The following is a 16,264-nucleotide window of genomic DNA, read 5'->3' on the forward strand; positions in this document are numbered from 1 at the left end:
CGGGACCTTCGTGGTCATCTCTCCCACCCTTGGCATGAGGCTGTAACTGTCCCCGCCCACCTTATTGTCCGTGTCCTTCCGGCCCACCGCTGACTGCAGGGCATGCAGGAGCGCATCCACCAGCCCTTCACACTCCCGGAGCCGCCGCCGGGCCTCGGCACCATCAGAACTCACATTCCTGTGTGGCCAAGAGCAGGCCAGGTGACCCCTGGCCACCAGAAACTCCCCAGCCCCGCCCTGACCTCAGGGGTTTGTCTTTATCTGCAAAATAGGCCCCGCTGCTGCCCTCTCAGTCTACTGGGAAAGGACCTTGCAGCCTAGAGCTCAGTGAAGGGGGAGAAGCTAACTGCCCCCAGACCTCAGGAGGGGGCCCTGGCAGACAGCTGTCTTGGTTGGGGACAGCTGGGCAGGGGAAGACAGGGCTTCCCTGCCTCCCAGATGACCTGGAAAGGGACAGGCAGCCTCAGACCTGAACCTGTGCAAGAGCAATTCTGGGTCCCTCACCACCCCAATGGCAGCTCTGGGCCCCACCTTGCTCCAGGGTCAAGAGCCTGAAGGGTTAAGGGGAAACACCCTGATGGACAAGCAGGACTGTGGGGACTCAGGACACTGTGGGGTTGGCAGAGCCTCCCAGGGGTAGGAGGGGAAAGGCAGAGGTCACAGGTGGCTGGAATGAGCCTCCCAGGTAGATGAACAGGAAGGTCCCATCTTTCCCTCTGGCTGTCCACATGATAGAAAGGTGGGTGGAAGGTGGGCAGGGCTAGGGTACCACAGAGACCCCTCCAGAGGGTGCCCCTGGGAAGACTGGGGCACCACTTGGGGCTAAGAACAGCCCCTCGGGCCCCACTTCTCATCCACAGGACTTGCGCCACAGCTCTTAAGTTCCAAAGGTCTGGGCGGCTGGCCGCCATCTTCCACGCCATCTGGGACCATGAGGACAGGGGTAGGGCCAGGTGTGCACGCGGGCTTTAGCACTGGGTCTTGTCCACACCTCAGGCAGCCTGACGTGTTCTTGAAGACAGTTGTCCACTCGGCATCCCGTGGCTTGGAGTCCTCATTGGGCTCACGCTCCCACCCTGAGTGGGGCACGATGACTTCGTGGGTCAGCGTCTGCAGGCCATGGTCAATGATGGCCATCTTCAGGGGCTCATAGGACGACAGGTTCCACAGTGTGCCTGTGGGGTGCGATCGGCCAAGTCCTGCTGACCATGTGCATCGCGTCCCACCTCCCCAGGTGGCCATGCTCAGGACCTGTCCCACTCTCCTCCTGTCCCAGCTCACACACAACAGAAGTAACAAAAGCCGTGAGTGGTTCTAGGGGGCACACAGTACTGGCTTCCAGCCAGGAAGGAGCCCCAAAGGGGATGAGGTGCAGAGGAGGGCGTGGCACAGCTGTTCCTTCCCACCTACTCCCTGCCACATGGCACGAACACTCTCAAGGCCACAGGGCCTCATGGAGACACGGTCAAGTGACCCCACCTGTCCCTAAGGTCCCACAAGGCGCAAGCTCCACCACCGTACTCTTGGGGTGGGAACCAAGGAGGCAGGTCCCAGGGGAGGTTCTGTGGGGTCAGGAGGTGAGGGGCATGCCTGGGGGGCCCAGTGTCAGCCTCCCTGCTATGGTAGAGACTGGGGACCTGTCACAGTGTCTGGACCTGGCACCTGCCTCCTGGGGCAAGCATCTCAGCAGCTGCACTCCTGCCAACCCGCGCGCTTTCCCGGGCAGTCGCAGGCCAAGTGGCCTCGTTCCTCCCAGGCTGAGCCCTGTACCCTTTGCTTCCCGGGGATGTGGGCACAGCCAGGTCCCACTCACCAGTGACAAGCTCGCGGACCTCGTTGTCACGGGCGGCCCGCAGCAGGCGCACCAGGGCAGGCACACCACCACAATCCCGGATGGCGGCTTTGTTGTCAGTGTCGCGGCCATAGGAGAGATTGCGCAGTGCCCCACAGGCCCGGCGCCGCACCTCGGCCCGCGGGTGGTCCAGCAGCGCCACAAGCAGTGGCAGCCCCCGCAGCTGCCGCACACGCCGCTTGACACCCTCGTTCTCAAAGCACAGGTGCTGCAGGTAGGCAGCCGCATTGGCCTTCACGGGGTCCACGGGGTGCCGCAGCATGGCCAGCACCTCAGGCAGCTCAGGGTCCCGCCAGCGCGGCTCCTTGCGGGCACTATCCACTGAGGGCGAGCGCCGCACCAGCCGATCCAGGCTGCCCAGGCTGCCCCGTTCGGGCTGGGCCAGGGGCGCCGTCACCGCTGAGAACGCAGGCCGCTCATCCAGCAGCTCGCCGCCATCATCTGCAGCATCCTCGTAGGCCCTGCACAGGCGAGTGGGGCACATGGACGTCGTCACAGCAGCCACCAGCCCTGCCTCTGAGCTGCCCTATCACACCTTCTTCAGGACTGCAAACTCACCCCGCAGGGCTGGGCTGGGAGCACAGTATCTCAGCCCGAACCATGGTGGGGGCATGGAGAGTCACACACCAGCCCAGTGAGAACTGATTTAGAGCCAAATGCCAAGCCCCAGCCAGCGGCTATCGGTCCCCTGGCAACCCACCCAGGACAGAAAGCTCGCTTACTGCTGTCACCAGGCGGTGTTCCCCGATCCCAAGCAAAACATGTTTCTGTGCAACATCTGCTATGGCTGCTGGAGAGGCCCACCTCCTGTCCACAAAACCACCCATCTTCCACGAAGCCCATCTCTGCCTGTGCCAGGATGCAGGGGGAGTAAATGACCCTCTCTGCATGAAGCCATCCCAGTAGGACCACCAAGGGGTATTCAGGCCACCAGACCCTTTGGGTACAAGATCTCCTTAGCTCTCAGCAGCCCTGTGGGTTGCTGTCATCAAACCCACGGGCCCGAGGCTAGGAGTGGCCAGATGACTTGGCCAAGGTCACATAGCAAAATGGTCATGTCCCTACTCCAGAGAAACAGAAACTGAGGGCAATGGAGACAGAACCAAGGGCTGTGACAGGAAGGGCCCGGGATCTGGGTTCTGGTTATCCAGGGTATGGCTGGAGCAAGGCCAGTGGCCGGCACTCTTCCCAGCTTTTCTCGGGCCCTGGGCCTGCAGGACGGTGCCCAGCCGAACTCCTACCACCCCAGGGCCCACCTTTCTTCTGTCCCTGACAAAACCCAAGGGCAACTCAAACTAACATGCATGACTAACTCAACTGCAGCCACTTGACAAGTGGAGCACCCTGTAGCTGGGGGGTGGAGGGTGGACTTCCCAGAGGAAGCAGCCACTGGGGACAGGGTGCAGCTCACCTGGTGTGAAGGCCCCGCCCACACTCAGGCCTCCTCCTCGTGGCTGTGCCATAGTCAGGCTCTAGCTCTGGGCCGCCCTCATCATCAGCGGCCAGGCTGCGCGTGTCATCCTCCAAGCCATACGGCTCTGCCTGGAAGCGCTCGGGCAGGGAGCGGCCACCTGGTGGCCCAGGCTCAGGACCCACTGGGAAGGCCTCCCGGTGGCCAGGCAGTGTGAAGCAGCCGTCGCCAGGGCCTGGGCCAAGCGGGCCAGCACGTGGGGGCCGCATGCCCAGCCCTCGGGACAGGCTGCCATAGCTGGGACCGTCCCGGGGCTCGGGGCCTTCGGGAAAGCTGCCCCCACTGGTGAGGTAGGCTCGAGAAAGTGTGGCCACTGGGCCACCACCACGCAGCAGGAAATGCCGGTCCAGGGCACCATCGGCAAAAGGGCCTAGTGGGGGGCCACCATCCAGCAGGGGGAGTCCGTCCGGGCCCAGGGGCACCTGGCGTACTGTCCGAGTGGTCACCGTCTTGACAGTCTTGGTGACCTGGTGGATGGACAGGCAGATAGGTGCGGCAGCCCGAGAGGCCTAGAAACTGCCCTGCTGGGGCCTGGCTCTCCTCGATTTCCCACTCAAGCAATGAGAGGCCCCAGGTGGCAAGCTTCCCTGACCACTCTGCAGGCGGGACAGCTGCCGGGGCCTGGCCTGCTCTCCCACCCACCGCCTGGGCCTGGCCATACCTTGGTCTCGGTGCGCCGGGTCGTGCCATCTTCGGATGTGACAACAGACACATGGGAGGTGGGTGTGCCGGGATCCTCCTCCACCGTCACGGTCTCCTCCAGCACATCAGGCGCCTCTGGCATCGTGGCCAGCGAGGCCTGGCTGCCTGGGCTCTGCTCCTGGGGTGAGGAGGGGCGCTGGTGGGCAGGCCTGCTGCTCAGTTGTCCCTGCAGTGCAGGTCCCCAGGCACGGCAGCTATGCCTCGGCTCATGCTGGCCAGGACACCAAGATGCCTTCCTCCTGGTCCTGAACCCACCCATCCCAGGGCCTGTCTTGGCCCAAGATGGCAAGGACAGCAACGAGTTCTTGCCCTCTGAACATCGAGGTGCTAAGCCTGCCCTGGCACCCCATCCTGGGGGGACTCTGGGGCTGGCCCCGGTCCTATGCTTCCTCAGGCTGAGTTGGCAGGTAAGGCCACAGACCCTGGGGATGAAGTCTAGAGCCGCCGCCCCCCCCAACCCCGTGCACAAGTTGCAAGGCCCAGCTACCTCAGGTTCCTCCAGGCCCCAGAAGGCACCAGTGAGACCTACCTGTAGGATGCCTTCCAGATGTCACCCACCACCCCTAGCTGGGACCTCATGGTGTGCTGGGGCCTCTTCCCTCACTTGCCCTCAGAAACCTTGAGTATAGAAGCCTTGTGGAGGCTAAGGTTCCCGCCACCAAGGCCAGCCAGACACCCTCAAGGGACAGAAATACCCAGCTCCCAGAATACTCCATGCACCTGGAGCACTAATATATCTTTACTCCTTCCAGCCCAGACATTCCTGAGTGTTGCAGAGGCACAGCCTGGCCCTACCTCGGGCCAGTGGCTGGCGCCCCCAGTAACTGAGACTCTGGGCATCGTATCAGAGGCCAGACAGTCGATTTGAGCCTATGGGTCCCCTTGCCACCATCATGCATGGGGTGATGACACTGGAATTCTAGGCAAGACAGCTCTGGACTGAGACTCTTTTACCCGCGTGCCTACTGGCTGGACTTGACAGTGGGGAAACTGAGGCTCAGAGAGACTAGGCTGGACCACATCAGAGCCAGGCCCAACCCCTACTGCACTGAGTGGCTTTGAGGACCTGAGACCCACAGCCTGCCTCGGCCTCTGACTGCACAGGTGCCTGGCCCCAGGGCCACACGGCGCCAACATCCGGGGTTTGGCATCCAGCCAGGATGGGCAAGAGCTGAAACCCAAGCCCTGGTGGGTGGGTGAGGGAGAGCACATTCCCAGGCAGCCAGGGCAGGGTCAGCAGGAGGACAGGCCCCACTCTGTGGCCTAGGCCCCTGGGGCCTGCACAATGGGTCCCTTGCCTGGGCCCCCTGGGGCCTGCACAGACACCAAGCTCTGCTAAGCTCCAGAAGCAGACTCTGTCCATCCTTGGGCCTGGGAGATAAGCCAGGCAACATGCTCAGGGCTGTCCTCAGGACCTGCTGCAAAGACCTGTGGGCTGGAAAGCCTCCTCAGGTCAGGGTCCTCTCCTGAGGGAATACTTGACCCCCGAATATATGCAGTGCAGGTGTCCAGGAAGGCGCCTGCACCAACACATTAGGACAGGTGTATCCCTCAGGTTCAGTGACAGAGGAAAGAGGTGGCCACAGAAGGCACCTGCCCCTCTCCCATGGGCAGGACCTTGGAGGATGATAGGTAACTACAGATGGGGAAACTGAGGCCTGGCAGGTGGAGAGGATTTACCTAGAACTTCACAGTGCAAATGGGATTTCAGGCACCCCCAGAGAAGGCAATCTGGCAAGGAAGCCTTTGGGCCTCATCTCACCCTCAGTCTTGAGATGTAGGTGGAATGCCTGCTGGCGACCTGGCTAGGAAAAGGGAACCTCTGTTCCCTGGGAAAAAGAAATAGATTGAGACCCAGAGTGAGGACAACTGGCACGCTGCCAGGCAAGGCAGGCTGGGCTCTTTCCAAAGGCACTGGGGAGCTGGGACTGCTCTGGAGCAGAAGGCTTGTGTGGCCCATCACTACCGGGGCTGGGCTGCCCCGTCCATATCTGGGAAATGTGTGTCAGGCCCTGAGCTTTCTCTGCTGGGCCCTGTGGGGACTCGTCAGAGTTTTAGCAGGGGGCCAGGCACCGAGGGGCTGCAGTTCTGACCATGGGGTGAGGAGGATATGAAGCAAGACTTAGGGAACGTTACACAGGACGTTCTGTCAGAGTGGTACAGCCCCTCATATATGCATATATTTACATATATTAAAGACTGAAAGAGGAGCCCCCTACTCCCTAGCTAGGCACAGGGGGAAGGGGGAGAAGAAGGGAGGACATCTCAGGACCTCGATGCCACTTTGTGGCGCAGCTTATCCCTCCCGCCAAGGTTATGGTAAGGGTCTGACAGTGCAGAGCTGGGGTGATCTAGGAAAGCCAGGCCCCCCCCCCCCCCCCCAGCAAGACCTGGCAACCCGTCGGGATCACCTGCCAGTCTCATCCCAGCAGCACGGCAGCAGGATCCCAAGGCCTCAAGAGTCCCTGATGGCAAATGACCTCAGGGAGCTAAAAACGAGCAATGACTTCACCCTGGTGGCGGGAGCATGAGTCAGCCAGTGATCACAGGAAAGCCCGGCCCCCGAGACACATAGCTGGGCACACACACATGCATGTACACGACCCCTCCGACAGAGACACATGCATGTACACACGTGTGAGTACCCAGCCCCGCAGAGGCCGAGCACATCAACCTGCGTGCTCTAACAGCACCCCACGGGCACGGTGCCCACTGTTCCCAGAGGCACACTCGTGAGCACACATCCTCCCATCCTCCACCTGTGTGTCCAGACCTTTATCTACACAGGGCCTCACAAACTCTCAACACACAGGGACAGGGGCCACCAACTCCGCCGATCACCTCCCCAGCATCCACTCTGGGAGTCTCAGAGCTGGCTGGCAGATGGGGAAACTGAGGTGTAGAGCAGATAGGCCCATACCTATCTGGTGGCTCAAGTCTCTGTAACATCTTTAGGGTGGGGCTGTGGAATGGGTGGGCTGACTCTCAACAGAGGAGCTGGCTGCAGTCCCTGGATCCCTGTCTGGCCCCGGCGCCCATGTCTGACATGCACCTGCCCGGGCTGGCCCACGCTCAGGGACCCTGACCCCGCAGCCCCACATAGCCTCTGCCTCAGACTCTGGGCTGTTCCCGTCTGCACCCTGGACGCCCCACACCAACCCCACAGGCTGCATCCTATCAGTCATCTCTCATACTCCCTAACCAGCTGGGGTCCCATCCTTGTCCCTCTTGTACCCTGCCCAGCCTCCCAGCACTTATCCCTCCCTTGGCTCTTCAATTTCTGGTGCACCAGGTCTGGGGCCGCCAGGACTAGCCCGAAAACAGCCTCGGGTTTCCCATGAGCTCCCTTGGGCTTGTGGGAGGGGCCAGAGTGACCAGGAAGGTAGACCTCCTACCCCTGCTCACAAGAGGGTCCTGGGAGCACAGGGCTGAGCCAAGTATAGGGGCTCTATACCCCAACACGCACCTGGAGCTCAGCTTCTTCACAAGGACGTGGGAAGGACAGAAGGGGCTAGGGCCGTGGGACATGCTGGGTAGCACCAGTCACACCTTTGTGGCAAAATGCAAGGAACGCAGGGAGCAGAAAAGCAAGATCAGACCAACACACAGAGGGGCTGCTGGGGGTCAGGAGGCTGGGTCCGGGTCCCATAGCACTTATCCACCAGAACCCAGACTTCACAGATGCAAAACCACAGTCTGTGTCCTGAAGAACAGACTGCAGCGGCAGGCGCCTCCCCTGTCCAAGGTCTGGCTAGCACACACAGGGAATGAGTTAAGGTGAGACTGCATACCTGGATCCCACACCTGCGGGCCAGGCTCCCAGAGGGCACGAGGTGGCTGCTGCCAGATGGATGAATGAATGACGATTCTCCATCCCCAGCATGGCCCTCCCAGGTAGAGTCCAGGACAAGCCAGGCTGGCATCTCCCACCAAGTAGCAAGCCCTTGGCCACCACAAAACGCCCTCTCCCTTGGTGCCACAGCCTCTGACCAGTCTCCAGGACCTGGAGCTTGCCCCTCCACACGGTAATGCACCTGCCAGGGCGTGGCCCCAGGCAGCGGAGCCAAAAAGCCAAGCTGGGGGAGCAAACTTGGGGTTGGAGAGCAGGGCTGACTGTCATCCACCTCAGCTTCCCCAAGCTCAGCTCAGGGTCACAAGACACACTGTGACCATGAATTTCCCAAAAACTGGTCCCTCCATCTCTGAAAGCCAGACCCTGGGGGCCACACCAGGGCTGTACGACAGGCAGAGGCCTGGCTGCCCAGGTAGGTAGGTGTGTGGGAAACCTGCCTCCTACCACAGATGATCCTGGCTGGTCTTTTCTCTGCTCGGCCTCAGTTTCCCTGCCTGTTACCAAACCCACACTGCTCTGAGCAGGGGGCAGATTGCCTATGCCTCCCCCTCACCTCAATGCTGAGAGGGGGAGGACCCCGGTTTTCCCTGGAGATCCCCTCCAGCATCAATAGGTGGGCAGGGCCTGTCTCCACCCCTCCCATCACGTGCGCCTCGGAGGCAGAGAGAACTTCCATTAAAGCTCCGGAAGCTCCTTTGCAGGTCCTGGGAGTCAGAGCCCGCGTAGGGGGTGTGGAGGGGAGAGGAGGAAGCCCCTCAGGGACCAGAAGGCCTACCTGGGCTTCCTTCTCCAGACTCAGCCTCCCTCCTGCACAGACAGAAGCTGCTCAGGAAGGCCCTGGCCCCCCACCCGGGTCCCCAGGCACCTGTCCTGGGCACTAGCCGAGAAGCGCCCACCGGCTCCCGGCCAGCTCCAAGCGGAGGGTCAAACTGCCAGGGGTCCCGGCCCCCAGCCCCTGGAGATAGCCTCCAGAGACTCCGCGGCCCCTCCCGCACACCCGGGGACACCGCGCTCACACCGCCACCCGCCCGGCCCCGGCCCCAGCCCCAGCCCCAGCCTGACGCAGCCCAGCCAGGAGCGCCAGACAATAGCCGCCTCGGGCCGGCGGCTCCGCGGAACAAAAGCGGGTCTTGCAGGGCAGGCCGGCGCCCCGCCCTCCGCCTCTGACCCCGGGTCAGGGTCTCCCCAAGCCAACTTCCCTCCAACCTGTCTGAGTTCGGCCGGCATCGGGCCGGAGCTCTGGGGGCGCTGGCCAGCAGCGGGGGGCAGCGGCGGCTGGACCGGGCTCGGCTCGGCTCCGGCGCCTCGGCCGCTCGGGCTCAGGCTCGGCGGACTCGCTCCCTGCGGGGGCGGATCTGGCGGCGGTCGCGGCGAGCAGCCAATCGGGCGGGGCCGCGCCCAGGTGGGGCGTGGCAGGGCAGGGGCGGGCGTGGCGGGCGGGCGGGGTGAGGTCCCGCCCCCCAGAGGGGCAGGGCGGGGCCCTGCAGCCCCCTGTCGCCCCCTGTCGCTCCGACCCCCGTGCCCCCACCCGCGGGCCTGGGTTTCTGATCCCTCCCCCTCCCTGCGGCAGGGTTGTCATTTTCCCGCCGAATGACTTTGGCCAAGTCCTTCCCAGTCCTCGGTTTGTGAGCACACTTTACTCCGCCTGCAGAGGGGGAAACAGTTCTGGCAAGGCAGGTGCCAGTTCCGGCAGGTGCCAGTTCCTGCAGCTGCAATGGACAGAGTGCAGGAACTCCCTCACGGGCACAAACCTGGCTGACTCAGTTTCACCTGCCATGAAATGGGGGCCGATGGGACAGTGGTCACAGCGCTGCAAGATCCCCCCAGTCTCTCATATCCCCCCTCACGCTCCTGTCCAGCCACCACTTGGAATGGGCCTGCGAGAAACTGTCCCCACAGAGCTCAGAGGGGACCTGGAAAAGGGCCCTGCAGGGGACCCCTACTTTGTGTCTTGGGTTCTCCCCATCGAGGCACAGAAGCCCCGAGTGCACCCCCATCCCTCCCCCAGGTGGGCCTCAATGTGGGCCACACCCTAGGGAATCTGGCCCTGCTGCTGTGAAAACACGGGAGGAGAGGGGTGGGGCTGGGGCTGTCTTCGCTTCAAACTGCACAAAGGCCAAGCCAATGGCTCCAGTATCACAAACAGGGAGACAGGTTCTGAGATGAAATGGGCTGGTACCAGCCCAGGGAGGCTCAGTGGGTCTGGCAAGAGAGGGGGCTTGGACCCAGGTCTCCCACGGGCTTCTCCGCAGACCACTCCCTGCTGCCCTGAGTGCTGTACGGAAGCCACTCGGCTAGCACGCTCAAGATTCTAGGTGCTCACCATGTGCCCTTCAGAGCGTCAGTTCCCCCACCTGCAGAGGGGTGAGCTACCCTACCACTGGACAAACTCGAACCCCTGCATCTTCCATCTAGGGCAGGCCTACCTGGAGCCCCGGTAGCAGAGCCCAGAGGACCAGACACTGCACCAGAAACACGTCCACATCTTTCTTTAAGCTGGCTCCATCTCAACTGCACCAGCTGTTGGTACCCCAGCCACCTACCTACCTCAGATGAGCCCAAGGGAAGTTCCCTAATGGCACCCCACCCCACTGGGTGGATGTCAGCCCTGCTTCAGCTGGCTGTCTAGAGGAGGGGCCCCTTCCTGCTGGAGGATGAAGGGCAGTAGACAGGACCAGGCAGCAGCACTCCCCCTGGCCTGGCTTCCCAGCTTCAGCCCCCAGCTACCTGTCTTGCCATTGCCCTGGCTTAAGCAGAGGCTCTGACCCTGTGGCTCAGCAAGTAAATCACTAGGCACATCCTACCAAGATCAGTCTGGGAAGCCTGGCCAGCCCAATGTGGCCCTGCCTCCCCTAGTGTTCCCCATCAGCCCAGACAGTTGAGCTGCAGCCCTGGTAACACATGCTCTCTTCAATCCCAGCCTGAGAAAATCAAGGGCAGGGGTGGAAGGTGGGGCATTCAGGGGCAGGGGTGGTAGGTAGAGGGGCAGTGGCATGAGGTCTTGAAGTCTTTTGCCTGAGGAGGTCAGGGTAGCTCCAGGCTGTGGGAACATCTTCCCGCCAGGGCATCAACCCTCCGGGGTGCTTCGGGTCCTCCCACACTGCCTGTCTGAGGGCTGTTCCGGTCTGGGAGGGCTGGACTGAGCACACTGGCGCCTGAGAGGCAGCCTCTGGGTCACTGGCTTCCACTGTCCCCATGTGGCCCGGCTGGGCCCAGCGTTCTGCTTCCCCAAACTTGAAGACTCAGGGAGTAGTCACCAACCCCAGGTCCCTTGGCCTAACAAGGGATGCTGGTTCTGAGCCCCATGTGCCCAGCCAGGTGAGAAGAGCCCATGGGGCTGCCTCCACAGAGACCAGCATTTGCTCTCTTTCTCTCTAGACGAGAAGGGCCAGGCTGCTCCAAGGCCCGGGCATGTGTGTGCCAGATGCAGGTCCCTAGAGTCAGAGCTCAGCAGGACCAAAGAAAGGCAGGCGGGAGTGCAGGTGCTGGGAGTGAGCTGCGGGGAGGTCTGGCTGCCGGGTTTAGTGGGGCAGGAAGCTGAGCCAGGGAGACAGGACTCTGCTACGAGAGCCCTCTAGGGTCACTATGTGAAGAACCCAGAGGCCACAGCAGGAGGCAACTGCCCCAGCTTCTAAGCTGGGTAGTGAGGAGGGGCCCCTTTTCCTGTGGCTGCTGGGGCAGCTCCGCCCTGACTCCCCACTGCGCTAGGCCTCAGTCAGTAACAGGAACCATGACAATCACACCACATCCCAGGTCTCCTTGCATGACCTTGCTCCGGCCTCCCCACCCCAAGCCAGTGGCTCTTGCTGTTCCATCTACAGGTTAGAGCACCGGGGGGCTGACAGTGGGGTGTCCTGATGGTCTAACTGCTCACTGAGCACCCTAACTTTAGAGTTCTTAGGGCCTGGCCATGAAACACAGATGGCTCTATACCCCCTGGGGCTGAGCAAGGGCCTGAGCCTAGTCTGAGGATAATGGCCAGCAGAGAAAATAAGGCTCCCAGGTCAGCCTCCAAGCTTCAGGCAGAGCTCTGGGCCTTGCTCCAGCCTCCTCCTGGGGCTGACCCACCAGTGCATACAATGAACACTGTGGCAGGGTTAGGCATGGTGCAGGCAAACCCCTCTGTGTCTCTAGGCAGACCAAGGAGCTGCCCAGAACAGACCCCCCCATCCAGCTGCCTGGGCCTGAAGGCTCAGTGGAGGGTGCTGTTCTGAGTGTCGGGCTGTGTCCTGTCTACTCTTCACATGATGCTTAGCATACCCAAGTGGGGCTTCCAGCCCACCATGGGATCCCATTTTCATTTCCTCCCCAAGGGCCCTAGCAAATCTTGCAATAAGTGACTGCATGCTGGTTTGTGGTTCACCAGGACCCCCTGATTGTTTCCCCTCTTGGCAATTTTCACCCTTCCCAAGTCACTGGGCTATTACCTGGAGGACCAGCTGCCACTTGGCAGTTTTCACCCTTCCCAAGTCACTGGGCTGTTACCTGGAGGACCAGCTGTTGCCAGGCCATTGGCAGGGGCTGCCCACCGCCCAAGCCACCACTGACCATGCCAGGCTGCTGGGCACGCTCCAGCTGCAGGGCAACATGGCGCCGTTCCTGCTCCAGCGCCCGTGTCAGCCTCTCGAAGCGGGCCTCCTGCTCCTTCACCGAGGCCAGGATGCTGGCGGCCGAGTGCACATTGCAGTCCTCCATGACCAGGGCGCCCGCCAGCTGCAGGCAAAGCAAAGCAAGCTCAGTGGGGTGGGGCAGCAGCCTGGCAAGGCCATCATGGGCCCCTGCCCACCCCACTCACAGACCATACAACTCACTCCCAGACCAGAGCATCCAGCCCTCTAGAGGGAAGCACATTGACTAAATTCTAAATTAAAAGCCATTAATCTGAGGCTAGCCGGAAGCAGCCAGCTCACTCCCCATGGGTCATGGGACTCTGACCTGGCTCCTCTGCTTCCTGCCAGGCCTAGCAGAACCATGGACCGTGGGAGGCTTGGAGCCCCACTGAGAAGGGCAGGGAGAGCTGGTATGATGAGAGCTCCTTCCTCCCAGGCCCTCTGCTGCCCACAGAACAGGCCAGCTCACCCTTTATTTCACAGGGCCACACCACTCCCATCTCACAGAGGCAGATGCCAGGGCCCAGAAAGGGTGGGGGACCATTTGCAGCCACACAGCTGGTATGGCAGGCCAGTGTGCCCAGGAAGCAGGGCGTGAGAAGCTGCAGGTGCCCAGGACCCCAAGGCAGGCGCAGGGTGACCACAGCCTCCGAGCTACCAGCAACACTGGTCTGCAGACCGCCAGTCCAGCCTCCACTCACAGCCACGCCGGCCAGGAACAAGGGTGGTGCCTGCCACACATGACAGAGTAAAAGCTGAGGACAAGCCTGGCTGAGGTTCTGGCTGGGGCTACACGAAGTTAGAGACCCTAAGCCTGGAAGTGGCTGTGTGTGTGACGCCTTATGCAGAAGAGGGCAGGAGCCCAGGTGTCTGAGGCCAGGCACAGGGTGGGATCAGGTCTGCCTGGCCCAGCCAAACATTGCCCCTCAAGGCCTCAGGGCCCTAAGAGCAGGTGGGGGCTGCAGGGGCTTGGGAGCTGCAGCGACAAACCAGTGCTTTCCCTCCCAGCTTGCTCCCTGGCTGCTCAGCCTGTTTGTTTTTCATGGGTAAAAAGAAGCAGGACAAGTATGCAGAGCTCAGATCCAGGCTCAAGGCAGTGGGCAGGGCATGGTCACGAGGCCACAGTGCCCGGAGCACAGTGAGCATGGCCCGGTGCCCAGGGCTGCTCAGGCATCCCCCCGGCAGATCCCACCAGCCCACTGAGGCTGGCTCTGCTGCATCCCTTGCCCCTGCACCAATATAGGGCCCTGCATGGGGAGGACACGCACTGCAGGTGACGTCCTCAGAGCATCAGCACCGCTGCTCACTGATCTGGATGGAGCCAGCTGCAAGGACAGAAACCCCAAGAAGAGCAGCACTGGGCTCAGCTGTGCCAGTGCCGGCTGGGCCAGCGACAGTGCAGGGACATGGGTGAACCTCATAGGTGAAGAGACACTGTGGAGCCCAGAGCCACCAACAAGCTGGGGAAATAGGCCCAGCAAGGGTGAGAGACCAGTGCAGGCCCCCAAAGCTGCTCTCCATTTCCCCAGCACCTGTCCCACAAATGGGACACGTGCTTTCCCACAAATGAAACACGACCTTTCAAGGAAGCCAGCATGAGTGGAGGAGCTGTTTTAAGCCAGCCACAGAATGGAAGGATGCGGGGAGAGCTGGGGGATGCCACCTGGGACTGAGGTGCAGACTGGACCCTCCAGCCACCAAAACAGCACCGCACGCCCAGAGCGTGGCCGCACAGCTCTCCTCTACACACCTGACGCTGTCCACCCCTGGGCCCCGGACCCACTGACACAGTGGGGCCTTGTGCATGTATGGACTGAACCATGCTGGGCCCGAGGTGGGAATGGAAGGGCCTTCTTCCTGGGAGGGATGGGGTGGGGGGCAGGGGCCATGTCGCTCAGCCCTCAGCCCAGTCTTGGCTGCAGCACAGCCCATCTCAGCCAAACCTTGGAATCAAGGGGCAGAAGGGAATGGGACACTGCCCTGGATGGCAACAACTGGGACCACAGGGTACTGTTGGCCTCGTGGACCTGAGGTGGTTCACTTCCCTCCCTGTGCAGAGACGTGGACCCTCACATGCACCACACAGCCTATCCCCCATCTAGCAGGACCAGGCCTGGACTGCAGACCCTGTGGACAGCTTCCTTGACCTAAGCCCCTCCAACACACCCTGGCCCTGGGGTCTAAAGACGCCCACCCTAAAGGAGGCCCACTGGCTCTCGCTGGGGGCTCAGAACTCCAAGGCCACAGTGGGAAGGTGGCCAAACTCCACACTGACCTCATTGCCCGGCTTGGCTCGATTGGGGAAAAATGACCATGTGTCTCCCTAGAGACATCTGGAAACACTGGCCAGTGTTGGGGGAGAGAGTCCAGCAGCCACCCCCAGGAGAGCAGAGGCCTCAGGGCTGGGCCTGCGCCATCTGCCCCAGCTGTAGGGTGCGCCCTGCATTTGCCCTGGGGGGTGTCCTGAGCTCACAGGTCATGGCCTTGGCATCTCAGTTGCCTTGAGGGCAGCCCAGGATACGCTCCAGGCAGAGCACGGAAGGCCCAGGCCCACTCCCCTGACATGGTGGCCTCTGGCCTATGACAGGAAACCTTATGGATGCAGGGGGTCCTGGCCCAGAACCATAGAGGGCAGGTTTTCAGATAACTCAAAATGCCATTTTTATATTAAAACAAGAAATATGTGATGTCAAGGAAGGCAAAATGTGCATGGATTCTTAAAATCTATGGGGCCTGAGTGGATGCTGAGCAGGGTGGGCATCGGACTTGCTTTTGCTAGAGTCCAGGAGGGCGGCAAGGGCAGGCCAGGAAGGGGGGGCGCTGCAGGGACCCTGGCTGTCCTCTCCGGCCAACGCCACCTTGGCCACTCCTCACCTGGGAAGGGCCCAACGTTGCCTGTCGGGTGGACCTCTCATGACCCCCCAACCCAAAACACAGCAACCAGCTTCATGCTCAACTCAGAGGAGGCCACTTCTTGTCAAACACGGTGGCCCCAGGAGCTTACTTAGAAGCAAGGCAGGAATGACACTGTGCAGCCCACGAGTGACTTCAGGACCATGTGGACAACACCACGTTCCAACCGGAAGACATCAGGAGCTGGGAGGGGCTGGAAAGGTCTGGGCTACACCGAAAAGTAAACTGCAAAACAAAAGTGACGACCCAGCCCCAGCAACAATGAACACTGGCCACACACCCATGGGGGTCCAGGACCAGGACAAGAGCCTCCCAGTGCTCTCACAGGATGAACCACTGGGCAAGCAGGTGGCCCAAGGGGAGAAGCATGGCAGAAGAAGGGGGTGGCCCAAGGCACACAGCCCATAGGAGACTAGAGGGAGGGCAGGCAAAGGAGAGATGGGGAAAGACGGCCAGGCAGATGGATTCAGGGATGAATGGGGGATGGATGAATGAATGAAGGGGTGGCTGGGGCAGTGGTGGAGGATGGACAGAGGGATGGACAGATGGCTGCATGCGTGGTGGGGGAGGGACAGAGATGAATGGATAAATGGGTGATAATGGGGGATGCACAGATCGATGCATGGATCCATCGAGGGGATGGTGGAAGATGAACATATAGATGAATGAATGGATGGGTGGGTGGGGGATGGTGGGAGATATACATATAGATGAATGGATAGATGGGTGAGTGAAGGGATAGTGAAGGATAAACATACAAATGAATGGATGGATGGGTTAGTGAAGGGATGGTGGAGGATAAACATAGATGAATGGATGGATGGGTGAGTGAAGGGATGATGGAGGATAAACATAGATGAATG

General features: G+C 61.3%; 1 protein-coding gene across 5 annotated transcripts in view; it reads right to left on the reverse strand.

Moving 5' to 3' along the window:
* Positions 1–16,264, reverse strand: part of ARVCF (ARVCF delta catenin family member) — a 52,626-nt gene that overhangs the window by 7,946 nt on the left and 28,416 nt on the right. For 4 of the 5 annotated variants that reach the window (XM_032269741.1, XM_032269745.1, XM_032269743.1 and 1 more), the window contains exons 3-8: positions 12,364–12,591; positions 3,985–4,143; positions 3,264–3,790; positions 1,814–2,313; positions 992–1,175; positions 61–178 (exon numbers count right to left, since the gene is read on the reverse strand). In XM_032269741.1, the coding sequence (XP_032125632.1) occupies positions 61–178; positions 992–1,175; positions 1,814–2,313; positions 3,264–3,790; positions 3,985–4,143; positions 12,364–12,573 (1,698 nt within the window). In that variant the 5' untranslated portion in view covers positions 12,574–12,591. The remainder of the gene's footprint in view (positions 1–60; positions 179–991; positions 1,176–1,813; positions 2,314–3,263; positions 3,791–3,984; positions 4,144–12,363; positions 12,592–16,264) is intronic. The other variant, XM_032269746.1, reaches the window with a different exon arrangement.

This window comes from Sapajus apella, unplaced genomic scaffold (assembly GCF_009761245.1).
Source record: "Sapajus apella isolate SASKATOON/1434 unplaced genomic scaffold, GSC_monkey_1.0 scaffold198, whole genome shotgun sequence".
Lineage (NCBI taxonomy): Eukaryota > Metazoa > Chordata > Mammalia > Primates > Cebidae > Sapajus > Sapajus apella.